The sequence below is a fragment of the Toxoplasma gondii genome, chromosome IV (assembly GCF_000006565.2).
Source record: "Toxoplasma gondii ME49 chromosome IV, whole genome shotgun sequence".
Taxonomy (NCBI): Eukaryota; Apicomplexa; class Conoidasida; order Eucoccidiorida; family Sarcocystidae; genus Toxoplasma; species Toxoplasma gondii.
The window spans coordinates 1,963,941-1,984,367 of NC_031471.1; the positions used below are offsets into that span (position 1 = coordinate 1,963,941).

A 20,427-nucleotide genomic window follows, 5' to 3' on the forward strand; every position below is an offset into this window, starting at 1 on the left:
CATGTATCTACATGAGGTGACTATGAAATTCTAGAGAGCATGTACGCAACTTAGCAGTCATCACCTTCAGAACTTCGTCAAAACACCTTCTACACCAACCACGTCCGACTTCGTCAGGAATTTTGAACTTTCTGTGAAGGCGAGATGCTTTGTCTCTTTCAAAGACTAAAGCGGCTAGGCGAGGAAACCGCAGGGTCAGCCTACGCCACCAAAGTCGATGGGCCTCGTTTCGTTTTCGCTGCATTACCAGGACCAGCGAAAGTGTGCGGACATGCCCGCCAGTGGCGGAGTGTGTTTGTGGTGCGTGTGTCGTCTTTTTCCGCTTCACGTTTCAGCAGTGGTTTTCTGTGGCAAGGGTCACTCTTTTTTCCAAGGCAAAAGCAATTGCGGAATGTCAACGAGTTGGGAGACAGACGACGTCTCTGGTCCAGTGCATGCACATAAATGTTCCGGGACGCATTCGCGAGGTCGGTACACAGAGCACGTTGTAAGCATCTGCTCGCTTCCCTCGCTCCCGTGGTTCTCCACTGCAAATAAGGCATATCTCATGCAAAAAAAGAAAAGAATTTCGACGGTCTCAGGTTCAGCGACATTTCGCAAACGCATGTTCGCTAGTAGGGACGCCCGTAGCCTCTGACGAAGCCCCCGCGAGGTCGGTAGATTGGGCGAAATCCTCCTCTTGCACCTCTGCGAGAACGCACCAGAGCAAAAAAGAAGAGAAACGCTTTCTTCGAAAAACGGCAACCTGTCTGTTCCTTCGTGGAGACGCAAGACCGCACACACACAGAGTTCGCGTCGTCATATGCATCCTATAGAAAGCAGCGCAAACGCGACGGCCTGCCGAAACACACAGCCTCTCTTAGGGATCGCGAAACCAGTCGGTTGCGCCAGAAAACGAAGGAGACGTCGGAAAGGATTCACACGTTCTCTACGGAAAAAGCAGATTCCACGAAGGTTGAAAGCCATCTTGGCGAGGACCCAAAACGAGGAAATCTCGCGCGCTAACGTGCCAGAGAGTTCCTCGCGCTCTGGCTGTCTTTTCTCGCCGTCTCGGCAAACAAAAAACACAAACAGCGAACTGCACAGCTTGTGTACGCAAATGCGGGGTCTTCACATTCTCCGACGTTTTGTGGCTTGGCACCTGTTTAGAAGCTGAACGTTGTTTAGACGCCCGGAAGCAGAGCTGCAGCTTAATCACTTGAAAGATGCAATCAGTTGAGGATGTTTATACTCTACGTACTTGACATGATACTCATGTACAGCATAATTAACAGAGCTTGGCAACTTCCCCCGCTCTCGCACACACCTCTCTGCGCATCTGTTTCCGTCTACGTCTCTGCATCTATACACTCATTCATGCACACCATTAAATTGTCTCCTCTCTAGAATGTAGAGATGGACTCTCCTGCACAAGTGCAGACGAGGTTTAGACTGCAGCAGAGAGAGAGGCTTAAACGGAAAAAAACAGAGACACTGCGACACCCGTCGACAACGCGCGGTTGATCGACACCTGCGAGTTGTTTCTGAATTGCTCAAATAACAGCGCGCCACAATCATTTCTTATTTTCGTCCATTTTCAAAATTCACAATAAAATGAAAAAGACGCACCTGCCTCGGCCCAGCATGCCTCCAGCTGCCGCCATGCGGCCACCGCGCCAGCCGCCGCGGCCTCGAGCGAATCCAGGAATGTTCTTTCTCTTGGCGACAACCTGAAGAGAAAGGAGAAAACCTTTTAAAAATGAAAAAAACCTGAAGCACGGGCAGCCACCGATTCTTTCTCTTGGCATACCATGGAGACGAAAACCTTGAGAAATTAACCGACACGGAAACAAAGAAACTCAGTACAGAACCTCGAACTGGGAGAAAGGACAGAAAAATTGGAAGAAATGCACCCGGACGAGAAAGGTTTAGCGGAGGAACGCGAGAGAGAGAAAAAGAACGCGAAAACATGAGGAGGAAAAAGAATACCAATGCAAACATAAAAAAACAACAGGAGGGGCGAACTACAGAAAAAGCACGGTGAACAGCGAACGCTACAAGAGGGAGAACAAAAAACGGCATTTTGTCTTGCTTTCCGTCAGGCTGTCCAGAAAGGCCTCGTGTTGCCGCGTCCACTGTATTCCAGGCAAGCATTTTTCAAAACCAAAAAAAAGTCGACAAATGCGAGCTTCTACGTTTCGTTCTCGGCAAAGTCACTTCGAAGGTCCTGCGCGTATACCTTGATCTGTCTCTGCTTGAAGACGGTGTCGGAGAGCAGAATCGCATTCTGCACCGCGGCCTCGCTGTTGAATTCGATGTAAGCATAGCCTGAGGCAAGAACCTGTCGAAACTCTCAAAGTGACGCAGAGGCCGCGAGCGAGCAGACGAGCGACGAGGACAAAGGGGGAGGGGGCAGGAGAAAACTTCCACTCGAGGTGAGACGAAAGGTGCAAAACACAGCGAAAGGGTGAAGAAAACGCAACCGCAGTCTAAACAGAGAAGAAACGCGACTCTTCGACGAGGACAAGACACCCCCCGAAAAACACCCGGAAGCAAAACATACTCTTACTGAAAAAACGTTGCCTGCTCCTCCGTAGAAATCCGCATGATGTCAAACAGATCGCCGGTGGACATGGCAAACCACGCACATCCGCAGACATCGATTCACACGGACACCACCAACGCGCACCCAAGCACTATATATATATTATATATATATTATATATATATTATATATATTATATATATATTATACATATATTATATATATTATATATATTATATATATATTATATATATATATATTTTATATAATAAATAAATAGATAAATAAAAGCCTGCATGCGTAACGATGTGTACCCGTGACTAGGTGCACCAGCGGACCAACGACAGGACGTCGTCATCACACAACCATATACTTCCAGACATGCCCGCAAGCACTCTCTTAAAATACACTGTGCACTACTTCACATAGGCATGTGTATATACAGACATGCATGCATATGCATACATACATACATACACACATATATATATATATATATATAAATTTATTTATTTATGAGAGTATGTCAAGTTGAAGAGAGGCTACGTGGGTCGTGAAGAAAAGGGAAGTCGGGATCTGCGTGACCGATTTCGCGCCGTAATTTGCAGATCGTCAAATGGACAGTAAAGAAAAACAGAGAGTACAGAGGTCCAGTGTACTCACAAAGAGATCCTTTCTTCTCTCTCGAATTTTTGTGTTTAAGACAGTGTCGAGTTCTCTCACGCAAAAGACGCGTGCAGATCTACGCTTGCTTGGCGTCCTTCGACTTCTTTCAAAAACCGCAACCGACTTCTTTTTTTTCTCCTTCTTTCGAGCAAAAAGAGACCGACCTTTGGGGTGGCCTGTGTACTTGTCCACCATGATGGTAATTCTGTTGATGGTTCCACACGACTTGAAGTGCTCCTGGAGCTCAGCAGGCGTCGAGGAGTAGTCCACCTGCATGAGAAAGAAGTCGAAACGTATCGCAAAATAAAAACTCAGCGCCAGGGAATGATGTTTTTTCTCCAGCTCCGCAAGCGCGGGGGAGAGGACATAGCCGCCGTGTCTCAGCTTGCACACGCGGCACTGAGAAAATGACGAAGCGTCAAAAGAGTATACATATACATACATATACATATATGTATATACATACATATACATATACATATATGTATATACATATATATATATATATGCAGATATTTATGTAGATTTATTTGCATGTGCGTACTTTTCCGCGTCAGTGAAGAGAACTCTTTATTCAGCCACAGAAGTGGAGACGAATCACACATACACGTCGACGCTTGCGCAAGCACCCACAGCTCCGTGCACCGAGCTGTTTACTTCTCCGCAAACACAAACGCAGACACCGAATTCCAGGCAGAGAAACATCTACATGGACACAAAGGAATGAACGCCAGAGCTGAAACGTGTATGAGAGACAAATGGATACGAAAAAAAACGAAACTGCTTCGTTCGCGAAACTATACATACATATATATATATATATATATATATATATGGTAAGAGAAAGACGTACGCCTTGTGGAGATTGTGTCTATCTTACATTTCCGACATAGACGGATCGTCGGTCGACTTCGTCTGAGTCTGCACTTGGAAATCCGCCGAGCGTCTGCGACCCTGCAGAGCCTGTCCCATCAGCGCCTCCTGAGGCTCCCGCCGCATGTGGACTTCCCCCGCCTTGTACGAACGAATAAGCGGCTTCCTCGGTCATGTACTGAAAAAAAAGCAGGTTCAGCTCACAGCTCTCTCTCTCTCGCACTATTTGATCTCACACTGCTTTCTTCCCTGGCCGCCTCAGGTTGTCTCTTTTCTTTGAACGGACGCTCCTCTCTCTTTTTTGCGACGCCCTTTCCTTCGCGCGTCTTGCGCCGCCATTGCTTTCCCTCAGTGTTCGACGCGCGCTTCGCTGTGGCATCTCCAGCGCGAACTTTTGACTTTTTCGCTCGTGGAAGGAGGTCACCAAACAGATCTTCCATCTCTCTCCCCTCCCCTGAGGTCCGCGTTCGAGGAAATCGAACGAACCTTCTCCGACTGTATTTAGGGTAGGGACATGAGAAAGAAACACACGAAACACCAGGAGAGCGCGACGAAAGCCGAGACACAACAGAGAGGAAGACGGTCGGAAAAAACGCAGAGGGGAAGACTGCAAGGCGAGGAGGGAGAAGACACAGAGGAGAAGACTCAGAGAAAGAGACGGGAGGGAGAAGAGAAAAAGGAAAGGAAAGCGATGAAACGAAGCCGAGAAAGGTGAGGAAACGCAGAGGAGAAACGAAGACTGAGAGAAGACAGGGGGAGATGGGGAGAAGCTAGAGGACGGCTGGAGTCGGTAAAAGAGGCAAACGACACAGAGACAAGGTTTGTGCAAAGGAGAAGCACGACAGGATCATCCAAGAGCACGAGTTCCGCCACAGAAAGAAAACAATCATCACAAACAAGTCTTACCTGCAATTTCTGAAGTTCATCCCAGTCAGAATCGAGCTTTTGAACTTGCTCTTCCAATGCACGCATTCCATCTGAAAATCACGCAAGTTCAGAAGTCCTTTTTCTGTCGAAAATCCGTAGTTCTTTGTCTCGCTCTCGCACTAATTCTCCTCGAGAGAGCTGCCCATCACCGGTCTCTCTGTCTCGTTCAACGGAAGCAACGGCAAAGAGAAAGGGTGCTCGATTCATCTCTTTCTTTACGAAAACGCTAGAAAAAAGCATTTTTCGCAGAGAAAAAACGCTAAACCATGTTCCAGAGACTCGAGGCAACGCGCTCTTGGTCAGCGGCGTCCTTTGCCCCGACTGAACCTGAGAAAGCCTTTTTCTTCACTGGACGCTCAGCGGTGAAATGCGCCCTCTGTCCTCATGCGGATCATTTTAGAGAAAGGCAAGTAACTCGCTCTCGACCTCGTCTCGCAAGGCATTTGGCGTTCCAAGGAAGTCACATAGAAAACGTCCGGTCTTCTTGTCCTACCAGCGCGGAGAGCAGAGTCGGAGCCTCCAGAACAGACTGCCGGCAGGTCCTTCGCGGAAAGAGGATTCGTTTTTTGGGCGAAAGAAAAGGAAGCGTTTCCTTCTTCTCTTCTCTCCTCTCCCTCTCCGTTCGGATACGAAGCAGGAGGCAGATGCTCGTCCTCCGGCAACTGCGCCGCCGAGTGCATCTCCATCTTTGCCGCAATGGGAGGTCAGGAGAAAGGCAAGCTAGGAAGGAGAAGCGAACCGGAAGAAACAGACGAGACGGCAGATGAAGAAAGAACAGGAGGCGGAGAAAAAAGAGAAAAAAAAGAAAAAAAAGAAAAAAAGGAAAAAAAGGGAGAAAAGAGAGGAACGGGTGACGCGGTCGAAATGCTTCTCTAGAGAAGCAGAAGCGAGTCTCCTGCTCACGGAACTTTCTCTCAGTCACAAGAGATGCGAGGCAGGAGCGTTTTCTTGGGCAACGAGGGAAGCCTGAAGAAGAGATGGAACTCACAGAAAAGAGCGAGTGAGCCTTCTGTTAAAAAACTGGAGGGTGTACCGCAGAGATGTGAAGGGAGAGAGAACACGGTGAGAAGGAGAGATTCGGGAGGAGAAAGAAGACATTCCGTCGTTTTCCGACCTTCTGTCTGCTCGGTCGAAGGCGTATTCTACGAGGGGAAGTAGCAGGAAACAAGAAAGGACGGGGAAGAGAAAACAAAAAGAAGAGAAGGGAGGACAGAAGAAGAGGAGCAGAGCACAACAAACAAGCGGCGCAGAGACGCTGCTCTTCGACTTCTTCTCCTTCAGAGCGACAGCTACTTGCGAGACGGCGCCTCGAGTCGAGCGAGTGGAGGCGCAGAGAGAAAGGCAAGAAAGGCGGAGTGAACAGAGGAAGACGAGACGGAAGCAAAGTTGCTTGGACTTGTGTTCCCGACGGGGTTGCCAGCGAAGAAGAATGCAGAGTGGGGGAAGGAAGTTGCGGTAGGGGGGCGAACGCAGCTCAAAAACGAGAGGGGAAGTCTGCATTTAGAGAACTCTTCCTTCCACGGCGAGTTTCTTTTCCTGCGCGTAGAGACAGTGGGGAAAGAAGGCAAGTTCTCCTGTCACAGAAAGGCAGGGTGGAGAGACGCCAATGACACAAGTGCGTTCCCCGTTTCCAGCGTGGACGCTTTCTCGCGTTTCTTCTTTTCTCTCTTCCCTCGTTTTCCTCGTTTTCCTTGTTTTCCTCGTTTTCCTCTTTTTCTTCTCTTCTTTCTTGTCCTTCTCTCCCTTTTCCGGCCAAACGCGCCTGAGTCGCCTCTGCGGCCGACCGCCGGCGCATGCAATGACGAGAAAAAGCTGGTCAAGCGACGGGGACTCGACCAGGCGGAGTGTGTCTTCCGCGCTCTCTCTTTCCTTCGCGCTTCTCTTCGCTCTTCTGTCTCCACCTTGTCGCTCTCGCTCTGCCTTTCGAAGTCCTCTCCGGCGTTCATCTGCGCTCTGCGTCCTCTGGACAGGCTTGTCGGGTGTAGGAGGAAGACGAGAGAACCTCCTGGAGAAGCAGCTCGGTGCCGCGAAGAGGGAGGAAGACATGAATGAGGAAAAACTGTTTTCCCTCGAGGTCGACGGACAGACGAGGAAAGAGACGAGACAACTCCAACTGCTCTTCGAAGAGAGAACTCTCAGCCAGACCTCCCTTCTTAACTGCGAAACTCCTTGCTCTCCTCTCCGCCTGAATGAGACTGGCGTTCTTCTCTCGTTTTCTTTGCTTTTCTCCCCCTCGCCTCCTTCTTTCTTCCTCATTTTTTTCTCTGGAGGGAGCAGAGAGAGAAGCGGACGTACTTCATCGGCGAAACTTCTGTTTCGCGTCGAGAGACTCCAGGACAGCCAGGAGGCAAACAGCCCCCTCGCTCCCTCCTTCTCTCCTTCATTTCAACGTTCTTCCGGCCTCTGCATCGTTTCTTCTTTGGCGGCTCTTTGCTTCGTGCCGCATCTTCACTTTCAATTGAAGTCGTTTTCTCCCCTTTAATATTAAAGTTTCAGAGGGGATGGCCTCTCCAGTCCGAAACGAGCGGCTCTCGTCGTCTTTCTCTGCTTTCGCAGTGTCGTTCTCGCTCTTCTTTGTCGACAATTCCTTTAGATTCTCGTCCCCATCCGCCTTCGTCTCCTCTACGGATTCACCCCCGACATTTCTCGTCTGAAAAATCATGTTTTCAGAGCTGCTTTGCCCAGTTTCCCCGTCCACTGTTCTTTGTCACTGCGACGTCGTTTCTGCTCCACGAGCTGCATGCGCTTCTATCATCTTGCTGGTGTCTGTGAAGCTTCTCTGTCTTCAACAACTCTGCGTCGTTCTGCAGGGGAGACGCTTTCCTCTCTCTCTCCTCCACTTCTGCATGTCGCGTTCTTTTGCGACAAGAGGTTTTTCGACTGGTTCTCCCTTTGCTGTTTTCTCTTCTGTGCAGAGAGGAACGGCTGTGCGTACCCTCAAAGGTATCGATGGGAGAGAAGCGACACAGGAGGAAAAAGAGGAGATCAGTCGTTCATCCCGCTCCCCCTTTTAAAGCGTCGTCTTTCTTCTCCCTCGTCTCGTAGCTTCTTGCCTTCTTCTCCGTTTCCTCTTCTTCGCGCTGCTCCTCGCTTTGCCTTCTTGCAATCCTCCAACTCGGGGGCGAAAGGCTCGTCCCTCAGTTTCGCTGGCACTGAGGGAGAAGGGGAGAGAGAGGAAGACGAGAGAGAAGACTGCGCAGAGGAGAAGAAACAGACAACGATGAAGAAACAGAGAATGCGGCGAACGCGCGCGCGGGAGAGAGACCGAGAGAGACCAGAGTCACTTGCAGGAGACGCTCGAAGAGGAACGACTCCAAAAGAGACTTCCGTTTGTCTCCCCTCTTCCTCCAGAAGGTAGAGGGAGAAACGAAGGAGACCCAGATGCGCGCGCGCGTGAGAAAGAGACAGAGAGTTGGTTACGCCAGGACGGCAATCTGTGAACAGCGCAAAGAAGAACAGTGGCACAGGAGACTGTAGAGACACACCGGAGCCTCGACGCTTGATCTGCAACTCGACAATCTCTCTTTTTCCTCGTCCTCCTTCCTCTCCCTTCTCTTCTTTCGCCTTCCTCTTGTCCAGATTCCACCTGCTTGATTCCCTCTTCTCTCGTCTCCCCTGTCTCCTCCCTCCTCATCTTTCGTCTCCTCCTGCCCCTCGCTCTTCTTTGTTTTTCTTTCTCCTCTTTCTTCTTCGTTTCCCCCTCCACCGCTTGTTCGTCTTTTCTTCGAGATGTCTGTGTCGCCTCCGTCGCCGTCGAAGCCTTCGTCGCCGTCGAAGCCTTCGTCGTCGCGCGGAAGCCGTCGAGGGCGGTTCACATCCGCAGAGAAGGCGAAGATTCTCGCGGCTCTCGAGGAGTACGCGGGCGCCTGGGGGTACGGATCGGTGAAGGAGGCTGTGGTGGACCTGTGCGAACCTGCGCGTCGCGACTCCACGCGCACAGCTGCGGCGAAGCGAGACAGGTTCGCGGCGCTCGCGCGCTGTCTCCCCGATCGACCTCCGTCCTCCGTCTACCTCTTCGTCCGACGGACGCTCTCCGTCGCGCTGCAGGTGAAGAAGAAGGGTGCGTGGAGCAGCGAAGAAGTCAGGACGCTGGTGGAACTTGAAAAGGAGCTTCGAACTACGCATCCTGGCGACCGCTTCGCGAGGATCGCACATGCGCTGAACAGAACCGCCTGCGGTGTGTACGACAAGTGGAAGGAGTTGCAGCCTCGCCTCCTCGCAGTGGAGGAAGAGAAGAAGAGAGGAGAGAGGCTGGACGAACGGAGTGGAGAGGACCGGGAAGCTGGACCGCTTGGCGCGGAAGCTCGTGGACAGGCCGACAGCGAAGATCCCGAAGGAAGGACAGAGGCTCGAGGAGGTTTGCCTCGCTCGGCCGAGGAGGCCGGCCAGCTTGCCCTCGCTGACCTGCCAACTGCCGGAGAGAAGGACTTGGCAGAGGGGTGTCTCGCGAGTTCTGGGGCCTCCAGCAAGCGGAAGCGACGAAGAGATGTCCGGAGAGAAGAAGCGCGGCGCTACCAGGCACTCCTGGACGCGCCGGAGGCGTTGCCGGCGACGACGCTTGTGCTGTATCGCAGACCGACGAGCATTCCGGCCTCGCACCTCGCTGCGCTGTGGCAGCAGATCCAAGAAGTCTCTGGGGAGACACTGCCTGCATGCGGCGTCAAGTGGAGATACCTCCAGTCGCGGTTCTATCCGCAGTCGACGGCCTCGCACCTCAGACTCCAGTACACCTTCAACATAGTGCCTGTGGAGCTCGCCAGACGCATGGGCGTCCCCTCCGCGCTCCCCGTGCTGCTTCGCCGCGCCGTCCGGTGTATGTACACCCGACTGAAGCGGGAGAGTGCGGCGCGGCGCGCGCGCGCCTTCGCTTCCGAGGGCGCAGGGCGCGGCGAGCGGACTGCGAGCAAGGTGGAACTGCTGGGTCTGGAGTGCATGGCGGACGGTGCAGGGCAGGGTGCAGGGCAGGGTGCAGGGGAGGTGCGGGACGCAGGGGAGGCGCGGGACGCAGCCGGGACTTTCGGCGAGCACTCGGAACTGAATTGCATGCGCTCAGAGCCTGCAGAGGAGAGTCTGAGTGGCTTCACCGACGTCGCCTGTCTGGACATCGCGCCCTACTGTCCCCCCGCGCTCCTGACCTGGGCGTTCAGGAACACGGTGAGGTCAATGTGCCCACCGAAGGAATGTTCTTTCGCGGAGCGCCGCGGCCGGAAGGTGGAGAACGGCGCGGGAGCAGAAGCAGAAGGGCAAGGCCCAACGTTGGGGGAGAGCAGCGAGGAGGACAGGAGGAAGGGAAGGAGACTGCGAGACTATCCTGCGTTCCGGAGACTGAAGTTCGCGCCGGGTGAGCGGCTGAGTCTGGCGCAGCAGACGCGCCTTCTCGCCTGCCACTTGAAGATGCTGGGGAAACGCGTGAGCAAGCGGCGAGACGAGTTTCTCTTCCTCAGGGGCGCCCTGACCTGCGAGGACTTGGCTGCCGCGGTGCGGCGCGCCATTCGCAGACGCGCGAAGAAACGCAGCGAGACCGAGACGGAGAGAGAAGAAGAAGAAGAAGAACACGAGGCGCATGCGGAGGGCAACTCGGCTGCGGCGAGAGACGAACGAGGAAAAAGAAAAAGACTCGCGCAGGCGGCTGCTCGCGACAGAAAGAAGAGAAGACGCGGCGCAGGTGAAGTCCGAGAAGGCGAGGAAAAACGCGAAGAAGCAAAGCAGGAAGCAGAGCAGGAAGCACAGCGAGAGGAGGAAGAAGACGAGCGAGAAGAAGAAGACGAACGAGAAGAAGAAGGGGGAGAGTTCACGGATGGAGTCACCGGTGGGGATTCGTCGTCGGAGAGTGAGGACGAGACGGAGGAAGACCGGAGACTGGAGGCTGAGGAGCAAGAGAAAGAGCGCCTTTTGGGGGAAGAAGAGAAACAGGCAAAGTGGCGAGAGGAGGCGCGACAGCTGGGGCGTCGGGGAGTTCTCGCGGTGCTGAGGAAGAAGGGATGCAAAGAACTGAAGCGCCTGAAATCTTACAATGAAAGATTCTTCACATTTGGCCGAAAGGACACCGGCGCAACGCACGCTCTCGTACCTGTTGTCGCTGGACGCGAAGTTGCCTCTTCGCTTCCGTTGCTCGGACTGGGGGAAAACAATTCGCCGCTTCTCTGCACCTCTCCGTCTCCGGTGTCGCCTGTCTCGTCTCCAGGGCGGAGCAAGAAGAGGACGGCGTCGAGCAGGCGAGAAGGAGGAGGCCGAGAAGACTCCAGTTCGCAGACACTTGCCATCTGCGACAGAGACACCGACGTCGCAGACGAACTGGACGAAGAGGAAGAGACAGAAGCTCTCCGAGGCGAAGAAGGCGCAGAAGCAGACGGAGTGGAGGAAGAGGAAGAGAGAGAAGCTCTCCGAGGCGAAGAAGGCGCAGAAGCAGACGGAGTGGAGGAAGAGCATGGAGAAGAGACAAGACAGAGTGGCAATGAGGGGGAGGAGACACGAGAGGGAAGTTGGAGGGCGTCAGGAGCGGGAGAAGAGACAGAGGCAGAAGGGAAGACGACGAGAAGAGAAGACGAGGAAGAGTCGAACGAGAAGAGGACTGGGGAGTGTGCAGAGAAGAAGAGAGAAGACGAAGTCTACGTGACGACGCCTAAGAAGCGGAGACGGAGGGGCGACGGCGAGGCGGGAGACGAGAGGGAGAGTGAGCATGCGAGACGAGGGGGACAGTTTTCGAGAGAAGAGAAATATTGTTTGGAGATTCGCAGAGAAAAAGCAAACACAGAAGAGACAGAGAACGTCTCGCTCGACGAAGAGACGACCGCAGAGAAGAGACGCGTGAAGCCAGTTCTCGCGCCTCCTGCTTCGGCGCCTGAGGAGAAGAGACGAGCGGAAGAAGAAAGGGAGAGCCGAGAGAAGGACGAATCAACAGAAAGAGACAAAGAGAGGAAAGAGGCGGAAGGAGACGCAAAAGAAGAACAAGAGCGACAGGGAGATGTGCCAGAAGACTGGAGAGGCGACGGTGCACTCATGCTCACTGTCTCTGACGAAGAAGACGAGGAAGAAGAAAAGGAAGCGAAAGACAAAGAGGAGAATGAAGAGGAAGAGGAGGAGGAAGAAGAGGTAGAAGAACAGAAGAACGGTGAACAAAAAGAGGGGGAAGACGTACAAGAACGTACGAAAGCAGACCAAGAAGGCGAACAAGAACAACAAGACGGAAGACAAGAAGAGGAGCAGGGAGACGAGAACGAAGCACATGAAGACGGGCACCACAAAGAGACGAGAGAAGGAAGAAAGGAAAGAGAAGTCGAGACAAGAGAGAAGGGCGATCGTGAAGGACAGAGAAGGGAAAACAGCGAAGACGATGCAGAAGAAGAGAGAGAAGAACGGAGAGAAGAAGAGAAAGAAGAACGGAGAGACGAAGAGAAAGAAGACCGGAGAGAAGACAGAACTGTTGGTACAGGACATGACCGCCCTGAGCAGCAGAGACAGGAGTTTGAGGAAGAGAGGAGAAAACAGGATGAGCATGAGGAGAAACGAGCAGAGACGATTGAGAAGCGAAAGAAGGCGAAGGAGAAGAAGAAGAGACACAGCAAGGAAAGCCAGATCTCAAGGGAAGAGGGACATCGAAGTGAAGAGAAGGATCTCGATGCCTCCGACCTCGACGGAGGCGCTGCAAATGTGGAAAACAACAACTCCTTGCTAGGAATGCAGCAGCAAGAACATGGGGTGTACGAGAAGCGACAGAAGAAAGACAGAAAAGTGAAAAAAGATAAGGGAGACAAGGAAGACAGAGAAGAAAGAAGACAGAAAGACAACGAAGAGGATAGCACTGAGAGAGGAAGATCAAGGGAAGACGATGAAACGTCGCTGAAGAAGAAGGAGAAGAAGAAGAAGAAGAGAGAGAAGCATCTTCTCGCAAGCGAGGACATGCAGTCCTCGGAGAGTTTGTGTATCTCTGGGGCTTCTCAGCGTGGTTTCGAAGAGCAGACAATTTTTGGAAGAAGGACAGAGACGGACTTAGGAGAGGAGAAACCTCCTTCGATTCGCGGCGGTTTGGAGGTTGAGGAATCTTTTGCAAGTCTTCCAAGGGATGAGGAAGAAGACAATGCAGAAGAGCAGGAAAGCGTGAGCGAAGAAGCCTTGGGACCGACCGTAGAACGCGTGGAAGAGAGGAAGACGGTGAAGAAGAAGAAGAAAAAGAAGCGCAGTCTTGAGTCTTCAGAAGCTCGTGCAAGCGGCCCTTGCGTCCAGGAGCAGACCGAAGGCGAGAGAGGAGAAGACAAAAGACGAGAAGAAACCGAAAAGAGGAGAAAAGGACAGGAGGGGAGAAAAGAGAGACGCGAACGAAGTCATGCAAGAGAAGCGAGAGAAGCGAACGAGGTGTCTGTCGACGGAACTGCCTGCGTTGAAGCTCTTCACAAAGAAGAGAAGCAGAAAGAGGACTCGAGAGAGGACGGAGACAAGCGAGGTGGTGACTCAAGTGCTAAGAAGAAGAAGCGAGCGAAATTTGCTGGGGTCGCAGAAGACCTCGCCAGCGCCTCAGGTTTCCCCAGCATGTCATCCAAGGAGGCAGAGAAACCATCAGCAGAAGCGGGAGGCGAGAGACAAGATAGAAGCGAAGAAGATCCAGAGCTCGAACTGGGTCTCTCTGCGCCAGTGCGCTGTGACGAAGACTCTTCCTCACGAGATCAAACGCGACGCGTAGGAGAAGACAGACGAAGGGAGGACCAGAAGGACGAAGGAGAGAGACAGCAAGTAGTTGAAGAAGAGAAAAAGAAGAAACGCGTCCGGTTTCGTGAGGAGGCGACAGGGAGGCATGGCTTCGAGACTGAAACCTCCGTGGTCCAGAGGAACTTTGCTTGCTCTGGCAGCGACGACGGTGTCTCTTTCGGTGTCTCTTTGTCGACAGCAGAGAATTCAGGTGCAGGAGGGGTGGAGCGAGACTCGGACGAAAGTGGAGAGGTCATGCGTCGACACGAGGGTGTGCAGGGAGAGTGTCTCCTTTCGGCAAGCGTCCTTTCGGGAGAGAAGAAGAAGAAAGACAAGAAGAAGAAAGACAAGAAGAAAGAGAAGAAGAGAGCTCGCGACAGGGGAGAGCGCGAGACGGAGGAGGAAGAACAGGACGGATGTTCAGATGAGGCGAAAGACCGGAAACAACTCAAGGCGCGAAAAGGAGACAGGATCCGTGAGGCGTAGACGGCAAGCGAGCGAGAAAGCAACCGCAAAGGCGGATTCTCCAAAAGGAAAAGAGGAAGAAAGAGAGGAGAAGGTGGGCAGCTGACCCAGATAAGAGTGTCAAATTGAAGGCGAAGAAAAACATCCAGAAGAGGGAGAAAACGGAGAGAACAATTCAGTTCGACGTGAACTGATGATGAACTCTCAAACGCTGTTCTGCCCTTGCATTGCATTCGAGTCTGCACCCTCTTTACCTATAACAAATATACAAGTATACAGATGTACCTCTGGACCTGTCAAGGCGTACTGGTGTACTGGTGATGAATGAGTCTCTCGATCGAAAGCACTGTGTTCGTCACGCCAAGTAGAGGATCAGAGAACAGGCAGTGTTCATTGTCTCTTTTTCACGTTTGTCATGTCCTGCTTTTTCTTGCGTTGTCATGCCTGTCTGCGGTTGTTTTCAATCCGCTCTGTCCCCGACCTCTGCTGTGGAAAATTCGTTTTTGGCTTAACATTCGTGCATCATGCACTGAATTCCTTTTTCTCTTTGCGGTACCGAGTAGCCGCTGTTGCTGTCAGGAGCGTTCAGGGAACACACGCTAAGGCAGTCCTGTTGGCTGAACTTCGCTGGACAAAGATATGGAAGCACAGTTTTAAGCACTGGTCGAGACACAGCCCTCACAGCAAAGGATGAGAGACTTTATGGGCTAGGCCTGGTCGTTCTTTGCAAACTCCAGTGGGGATTTTGCACAAGAAAATCCGCGCAAACTGACTGTGAAACGGACCTCTCTGAACGTGGGGAAACTCAAACAAAGGGGTCGACGCCGTTCGCTTCCCAGTTGCTCTCGGAAACTCGTTTTCACTTGCTGTGCGATCGGTCTAGCGGAGAGAGGGCGAGTCTCCAAGTGACGCTGATCAACCGGAATCCCAGCGAACACATTTCCTCTCCAGTGATGTCTCTACACGTTTTGTTATTGTAATGGTACAAATGGTAAACAAAGGACTCATCAACTCAGACTGAAGAGTCGACGCAAATCAGAGAAGGATTTCTCCTTTCCTCGTCTTAAATTCCTCGGTCAGTCGGGGCACAGGAGTCTGGATGTTTCGCTTAAAGAAGATCCGCAGCTGCAGGATGTCAAACACCCATCGGGGTTTCACGAACGAAAAACTCGGATGTCTTGTGCTGCTTTGACGGGACTTCTCCGAACGACTGCTTCCACTCTTTTCAACAAAAGTTGGTTTTGTATTTCGGCAAAAAGACTTCGTTTCCCTTTCCAGAGAACTGCCTCACGTACACGCAAACAACGAAACCCATGAAATTCTGCTCTTGCTTTCTCCAACCTCCCTTCTCGTTCTCGCCAACTTGTGTACTTCCCTGTTTTCAGTTGCCTTTGTCCCGATCTGTCTCTGTGTGTCTGTTCCTCTCGTGGCGTTCCTTTTTTCTTCACCTCGTTCTCAACACACACCCCTCCGTACAGATGATCTACTATGTATTATGTGTGACATTCCAGTTTCTCTCTGAAGTTTGTCTTGGACCGCTCCGGCTTCCAATGAGAGTAGCCTCTCACGCACCCACAACCCACTGTGCGCCGTCTGCGTTTCTGTGAGCTTGTTGTTTTTCTGTTGCACAGCCTTCAGGGCTCTTTTCAGCAGGCGGGCTGCCGGCAGAACTGTGGTCGGCACTCTGATCCTCAAACAGGATTTCTTTCGTGCCGCAAATAAACAAAGTTTCGTGGTGAGTTCGTGTGTGCGGAACCGACTGCGCTTGTGTGAGGAGAATTTCTCCGCGACAGTGGAGAGAGAGGAGGTGCAAAAACGCCTTTGCCGCTGTCGAAGGCCGTACGCGGCCATCCGGGACGACCTCGTGGAAGGCGAGTTTTGCGATGAGTTTTTTTTCTGGCGAAGTGGACTCTTCTCGCGCCTCAGTGCCAGGTCCGCGCGACAAGCAAGGCAACCGCTTGCAGTTTGCCCGCGCTGAGGGGGAAAAATCCGGGGAGTCCCTTTCTCCGCTCGGTTCCTCCCCCAGGTCCCCCCGGGAAAGCAGCACTTTCCGTCTCAACAGAGCGTAGAGGAAACTCCGAAACCCTTCACGGGTAGCTGTGTCTCTCCCGTCTCTCTCACTTTGTCGTGGCGTGTCGTCGCTCTCACCCATCCCGTCTCGTGTACTCTGGGAAGAAAGCGCGCAAGACAGTGACGACGACATAGCTGGCGCGGACCGAGATGTCCAGGCTGCTCGACTCGTGGGCGCCAGGTTCTTTTCTTTTCCAGCATGTTCAATGGAAGAAAGCCCGCCCTTGCTTCGATCCTCTATTGGGCCTCCTCCGGGGTGAGCTAGGGAGGTGAGCAAGCCCAGAGGCCGTGGAGAGTGCTCTGGAGTAACATTTTCTTCGCTACCACTTGCTGCGGTGCTCGAACGCCGAGCTGCGACACTGGAGGCGTCGTTGGCAAGCTCGCTCTGGTCGCTTTTGTCCGGGAAATCGAAAAACAAGTCGTCAGACACACGGTCCGACAGACTCGCGGCTCCCGACGAAGACACACACGAGACACTCGCGGGGTTCAGGAGGTCCTCGGCATTCGGCCTGAAGGATATGTACTGGTGAAGGAGTTGGGAAGAGTTTCGCGTTCGAGTAAAACCACCGTGCTTTGCCCTCATGTCGTGAGACGTGTACGCTCCCTGCGTTAGGCTGCTGCTGTCAAAGAGGCCCCGGAGAATCTCCACATAGTCGCTGCTGCTCGTTCCGTCGCTGCAGGGCTGCAGCGCATTTTCGGCCTCTCTTGAGCCGGACAAAGGTCCGAGACGGGAAAGAATTTCTGAGGAAGAAGCGGCGCTCTTTGGGGGTTTTCGCGCGGCCGGACGACACTCGAAAAAGCTGCTTTCGTCGATTGTCTCGTCGACCCAGGAAACGCCCTCCCCGGGTACCACGTTTTCGGTGAGTCGGGAGCCGTCGACAGGAGGGTTCCTCAAAGTCCGCTCGCGGTCAGATTCAGGTTCAGCCAGAAACGATCGGAAACTCGGCACACTGTGCTGCTTGAGAAACCATGGAATCGCCGCTCGCGAAGCTTCTTCCCAAGAGCAACGCCACTGACACGCAGATGTCGAGGAAGGCTCGTAGGCGCCTCCGGGAAAGGCAGACAAATCTGTGGAGTTTTTCGTCGGTATGGCTCGGCGATGCATGCGGGAAAATGCGTGGTCGCCATCACACGACTCGTGAGAATGTTTTCTCGATTGTTCCGTAGGCGATTTAGACCTGCGTCGAGACGAAAAAGGGTTTGCTGCCGGGGAACCTCCAGGAATGTCCGTATGAAGTGCCAGCAAAGACAGCGGCGGATCGCACTGCAGCTGCACACAAAGAAGAAAAATGGAACCCCGACCACACACACGGGGCAAACATGCATTTTAATCGAGCGATAACATCGTCCAGGAAACGTTTTTGATCTGCACAAGAGGGGATCGGTATGCCGTGTCCAAGGATGCTAATGCCTCAGCTTATTTGATAACCGAGTAACAACTTGACTGCACAGGTGGACATAGTCAATCTTTGTACGGTGTGTACCTCCTTGGCTCCTCAGTTTGAGTTGAGGAGTCCTGGTTGAACTGTGTAAATACAATTGTGTCGTGTTTCCACCGAAACCACTGAGATTACGAAGTTACGGGTTTGAACTCGTGAGTGTCTCTCTCCATTGCTAGATTAAAAAAAGAGTGTGGCGTCGATGAGTGCTTCCAGCCGCAAAAGGGAAAGGCAGCAAACGTGGGCTGTCGATACGACGGGCATGATCTGGAAGAAACGCGCGGACAGAAAAACGCAGTGGAAACCAGGGAGGCACACTCATTGTTTCAGAAGATGCAAATTTGGAAAAGGGGAAGGCAGACGTTCTCCTTCGTCTATCTCATCCTTCCCGTCAGCCACTTGTTAGTCTCGATTCCTCCACTTTTCCGCGATCTCAGCCTCACATTAGACAGACGGATCTGACTTGTTAGAATGCTGCGAACACAGTCTTTTCCGTGAAACTGAGGCTCGATCACGAGTCGACTTCCCTCTCCAGCCATTACTGTTGCTTTGCTGGTCTTCTGTGTAGACGCTCACCAAGCCGAGCATTGGAGAAGACAGGTGAAATCGAATAGTCAGGAGAGCGAGTGTCTGTGCATGCTCAATCTGTGCTTGCAGCGAGTCGACATGGTTCCAGAACTCCTTCCACTGTCTCTGCTTCTCCGACAGAGAGAGAGTGGGAGAAATGAGCAGCGAAGGAAGTCCCGGAGAAGCGAAGGCAACTCGATCCCACAGAACCTTCCGGCTGGCCTGAAGAGGAACTCACAGTGTTCGAGACAGAGCAATAGCAAAGTTTGGGAAACCAGAAAGAACACCAAGGAAATGTGTGAAAACCCTATCCCCCCGAATTCTCTTCCACTCTCGACAGACTCGACAGAGTCCCATTCTGTGTGTCTTACAGAATACGTACGATCCCAACAGCTCGATACAGTACGAACATCCGGTGAAGACATCAACCCCCCGCCATGGACAGGCGGCCACTGAGAATGCTAATCTACTTCCATGTTTTTCGACGTTGGCACAGTGTTTCTAAACGAGCATGCTAACCTTTCCGGCTTCGTGAGTCGAATCCGGCCCCGTTCCTTCCCTTCCGTGTCCTGCACGGGCGTCTCTTAAGTGGAGGCGTTTAGGACTAGGTTCAGTGGCTGCGTCTTCTCTAAGCGGCAAGTCTTCCAGAGAAAACAAAGGCAATTCGAGTTTCCTCTGTTCGTTTGCCTTGGCGGGGGCTCTCTCGTGGAACGAATCGCAATTTCGCTCTTTTGCTCGGACGTTTTCAGGATGCCAGCCATGCATTGAGTCAGGCTGTTGGAGATTCCGCTCGTGAGCATCAGCGCTTTCCGGCCCGCCGGCGAAATAGTCATTCTCAACTTCGAGTTCGTCTCCCCATCGGCTAAGGTAAGTTTCGTCTGCCGCAAACACGCGATACGCGCCTTTCTCCTTCGCTGCAGCCTCTCGGTATCTTTCCCCTTCCCTAGCTGCTTCCGCCTTCCCTTCCTCAATGTCTTCTCTGCCCGACCCGGATCTCAAATCGAAAAACTCCCCGTTTCGCGTGTCGTCCCGAACAAAGTCTTCGTCATTGTGTACATGCGACGTTGTAGTTTGTAAGCGCCCGAACTTAGAGGGCGACAGAGGCAGAGTCAGTTGCAGGGGCCGTAAACTCTCGCGCGTTCCTCGGAGTTTTTCGTGGCTGGGAAGGCCAGTTTCACCCGTTGTGCTGGTCTTCTCCCGCTGCTTCTCGTCGCGAAAGTCTGTGTATCCTTTCCAAGAAGCATTGAAGAAAGGACGGTCGTCGGAAAACGATGTGTTAAGTACGCTGCGTTCGTCGTCTGGAAACAAAAAGGAGGGAACCGCGTTGTGAAGAGGTCCGCCGTACGGCCCCGGAGCGCCGTGGATTTGCCCTTGCTCCATTTTCCTGAGTTCGTTCTCGAGGAAAAAACCTTCATTTTCATGAACGTCGCCCTGATCGTGGAGCCTCTGCATGATCTGAGATGAGCACGAAAGCAGAAACCCAGGAACACGCTACCAGACACAGTGCCAAATGGCTGCGATGATGTCACAGGCGTGGTTTTGAGGAGTATCGCAGGTTCCCCCGGAGAATTAGAGGCAAATCATGCAGCACGGCGCATTTGCTGAGGCTAATGCGCTAATGCATCTGTTCTTTGATAGCCCCATCGTTCTAGGACTGCCAGAAGCGAAACAAGTCCGTGCACGACCACCTAGACACAACACTACCCATCAGAGCCGCATTCACACGCGAATCTGGCTGTGGACCTGTGAATGCCAATGTCAAACCGTCACGAGTAGGACTGAGAGGCATGATCACGTTAAAAAACTGGGCAAACGGTTGCGTACGGCATCGTAGTCGAACTCGTAGTTGCGGTAGACGTCGTCTTGGCTGTCAGTGACCATGTTGAGAGAGTCGCCTAGCGAATCGAGAAACTTTCCTCTGCTCTCGTCCGGTCGCGTTCTTTGTTTCCCGCCCGGCACCTGGTCGCTTTTGTCAAGACAAGCCAAACGAGCCTCGTATTCGTCACCGGTTTCTCTGGTTCTTGCGCGTTTCCGCCGACTTTTTGAAGTTCCCACTCTGTCGCTCGTCCGGTGCCCGTCCTCGGCGACTTCCTGTTCAATGCCCCATAGTCCACTATCTGCATTCCGGGTTTTAGACAGAAACACGTACCCCGGTTTCCCATCTTCGAGAAACCGCACTTTCTTCAGTGCCTGACGCTCCAAGCGAAAGAGCCG

At 52.7% G+C, this 20,427-nt stretch overlaps 5 protein-coding genes across 5 annotated transcripts; 1 reads left to right on the forward strand and 4 right to left on the reverse strand.

Annotated features, from left to right (window-relative positions):
- Positions 1 to 386: 386 nt before the first annotated feature.
- On the reverse strand, positions 387 to 5,676 carry TGME49_211020 (RNA recognition motif-containing protein; the record flags this gene model as incomplete). Its single annotated transcript, XM_002371206.1, has 7 exons — positions 387 to 687; positions 1,609 to 1,709; positions 2,219 to 2,307; positions 3,355 to 3,460; positions 4,071 to 4,241; positions 4,970 to 5,040; positions 5,484 to 5,676. 7 exons carry the CDS (start codon positions 5,674 to 5,676, stop codon positions 612 to 614), a joined length of 807 nt encoding a protein of 268 aa, XP_002371247.1. The 3' UTR covers positions 387 to 611.
- A 4-nt stretch (positions 5,677 to 5,680) lies between these two features.
- Positions 5,681 to 6,741, reverse strand: TGME49_211015 (hypothetical protein). The gene is made up of 2 exons (XM_018779526.1): positions 6,024 to 6,741; positions 5,681 to 5,710 (listed from the first exon to the last, which is right to left on the reverse strand). The coding sequence occupies exons 1-2, from the start codon at positions 6,488 to 6,490 to the stop codon at positions 5,695 to 5,697; spliced, it is 483 nt and encodes a 160-aa protein (XP_018637967.1). The 5' UTR covers positions 6,491 to 6,741; the 3' UTR covers positions 5,681 to 5,694.
- A 45-nt stretch (positions 6,742 to 6,786) lies between these two features.
- TGME49_211010 (hypothetical protein) lies at positions 6,787 to 14,778 on the forward strand. The gene has a single exon (XM_002371205.2). The coding sequence runs from the start codon at positions 8,720 to 8,722 to the stop codon at positions 14,156 to 14,158; it is 5,439 nt and encodes a 1,812-aa protein (XP_002371246.1). The 5' UTR covers positions 6,787 to 8,719; the 3' UTR covers positions 14,159 to 14,778.
- A 415-nt stretch (positions 14,779 to 15,193) lies between these two features.
- On the reverse strand, positions 15,194 to 17,663 carry TGME49_211000 (hypothetical protein). The gene has a single exon (XM_002371204.2). The coding sequence runs from the start codon at positions 17,310 to 17,312 to the stop codon at positions 15,702 to 15,704; it is 1,611 nt and encodes a 536-aa protein (XP_002371245.1). The 5' UTR covers positions 17,313 to 17,663; the 3' UTR covers positions 15,194 to 15,701.
- Positions 17,664 to 17,826: 163 nt separating this feature from the next.
- Positions 17,827 to 20,094, reverse strand: TGME49_210990 (hypothetical protein; the record flags this gene model as incomplete). The annotated part of the gene is made up of 4 exons (XM_002371203.1): positions 17,827 to 17,913; positions 18,223 to 18,435; positions 18,733 to 19,668; positions 20,038 to 20,094. 4 exons carry the CDS (start codon positions 20,092 to 20,094, stop codon positions 17,827 to 17,829), a joined length of 1,293 nt encoding a protein of 430 aa, XP_002371244.1.
- Between the last annotated feature and the right edge of the window lie 333 nt (positions 20,095 to 20,427).

Excerpts from the sequence above, each read along its gene's own strand:
- TGME49_211015 (XM_018779526.1), bottom strand. The coding sequence starts at position 6,490 with ATGCAGACTTCCCCTCTCGTTTTTGAGCTGCGTTCGCCCCCCTACCGC.
- TGME49_211000 (XM_002371204.2), bottom strand. The coding sequence starts at position 17,312 with ATGCATCGCCGAGCCATACCGACGAAAAACTCCACAGATTTGTCTGCC.
- TGME49_211010 (XM_002371205.2), top strand. The coding sequence starts at position 8,720 with ATGTCTGTGTCGCCTCCGTCGCCGTCGAAGCCTTCGTCGCCGTCGAAG.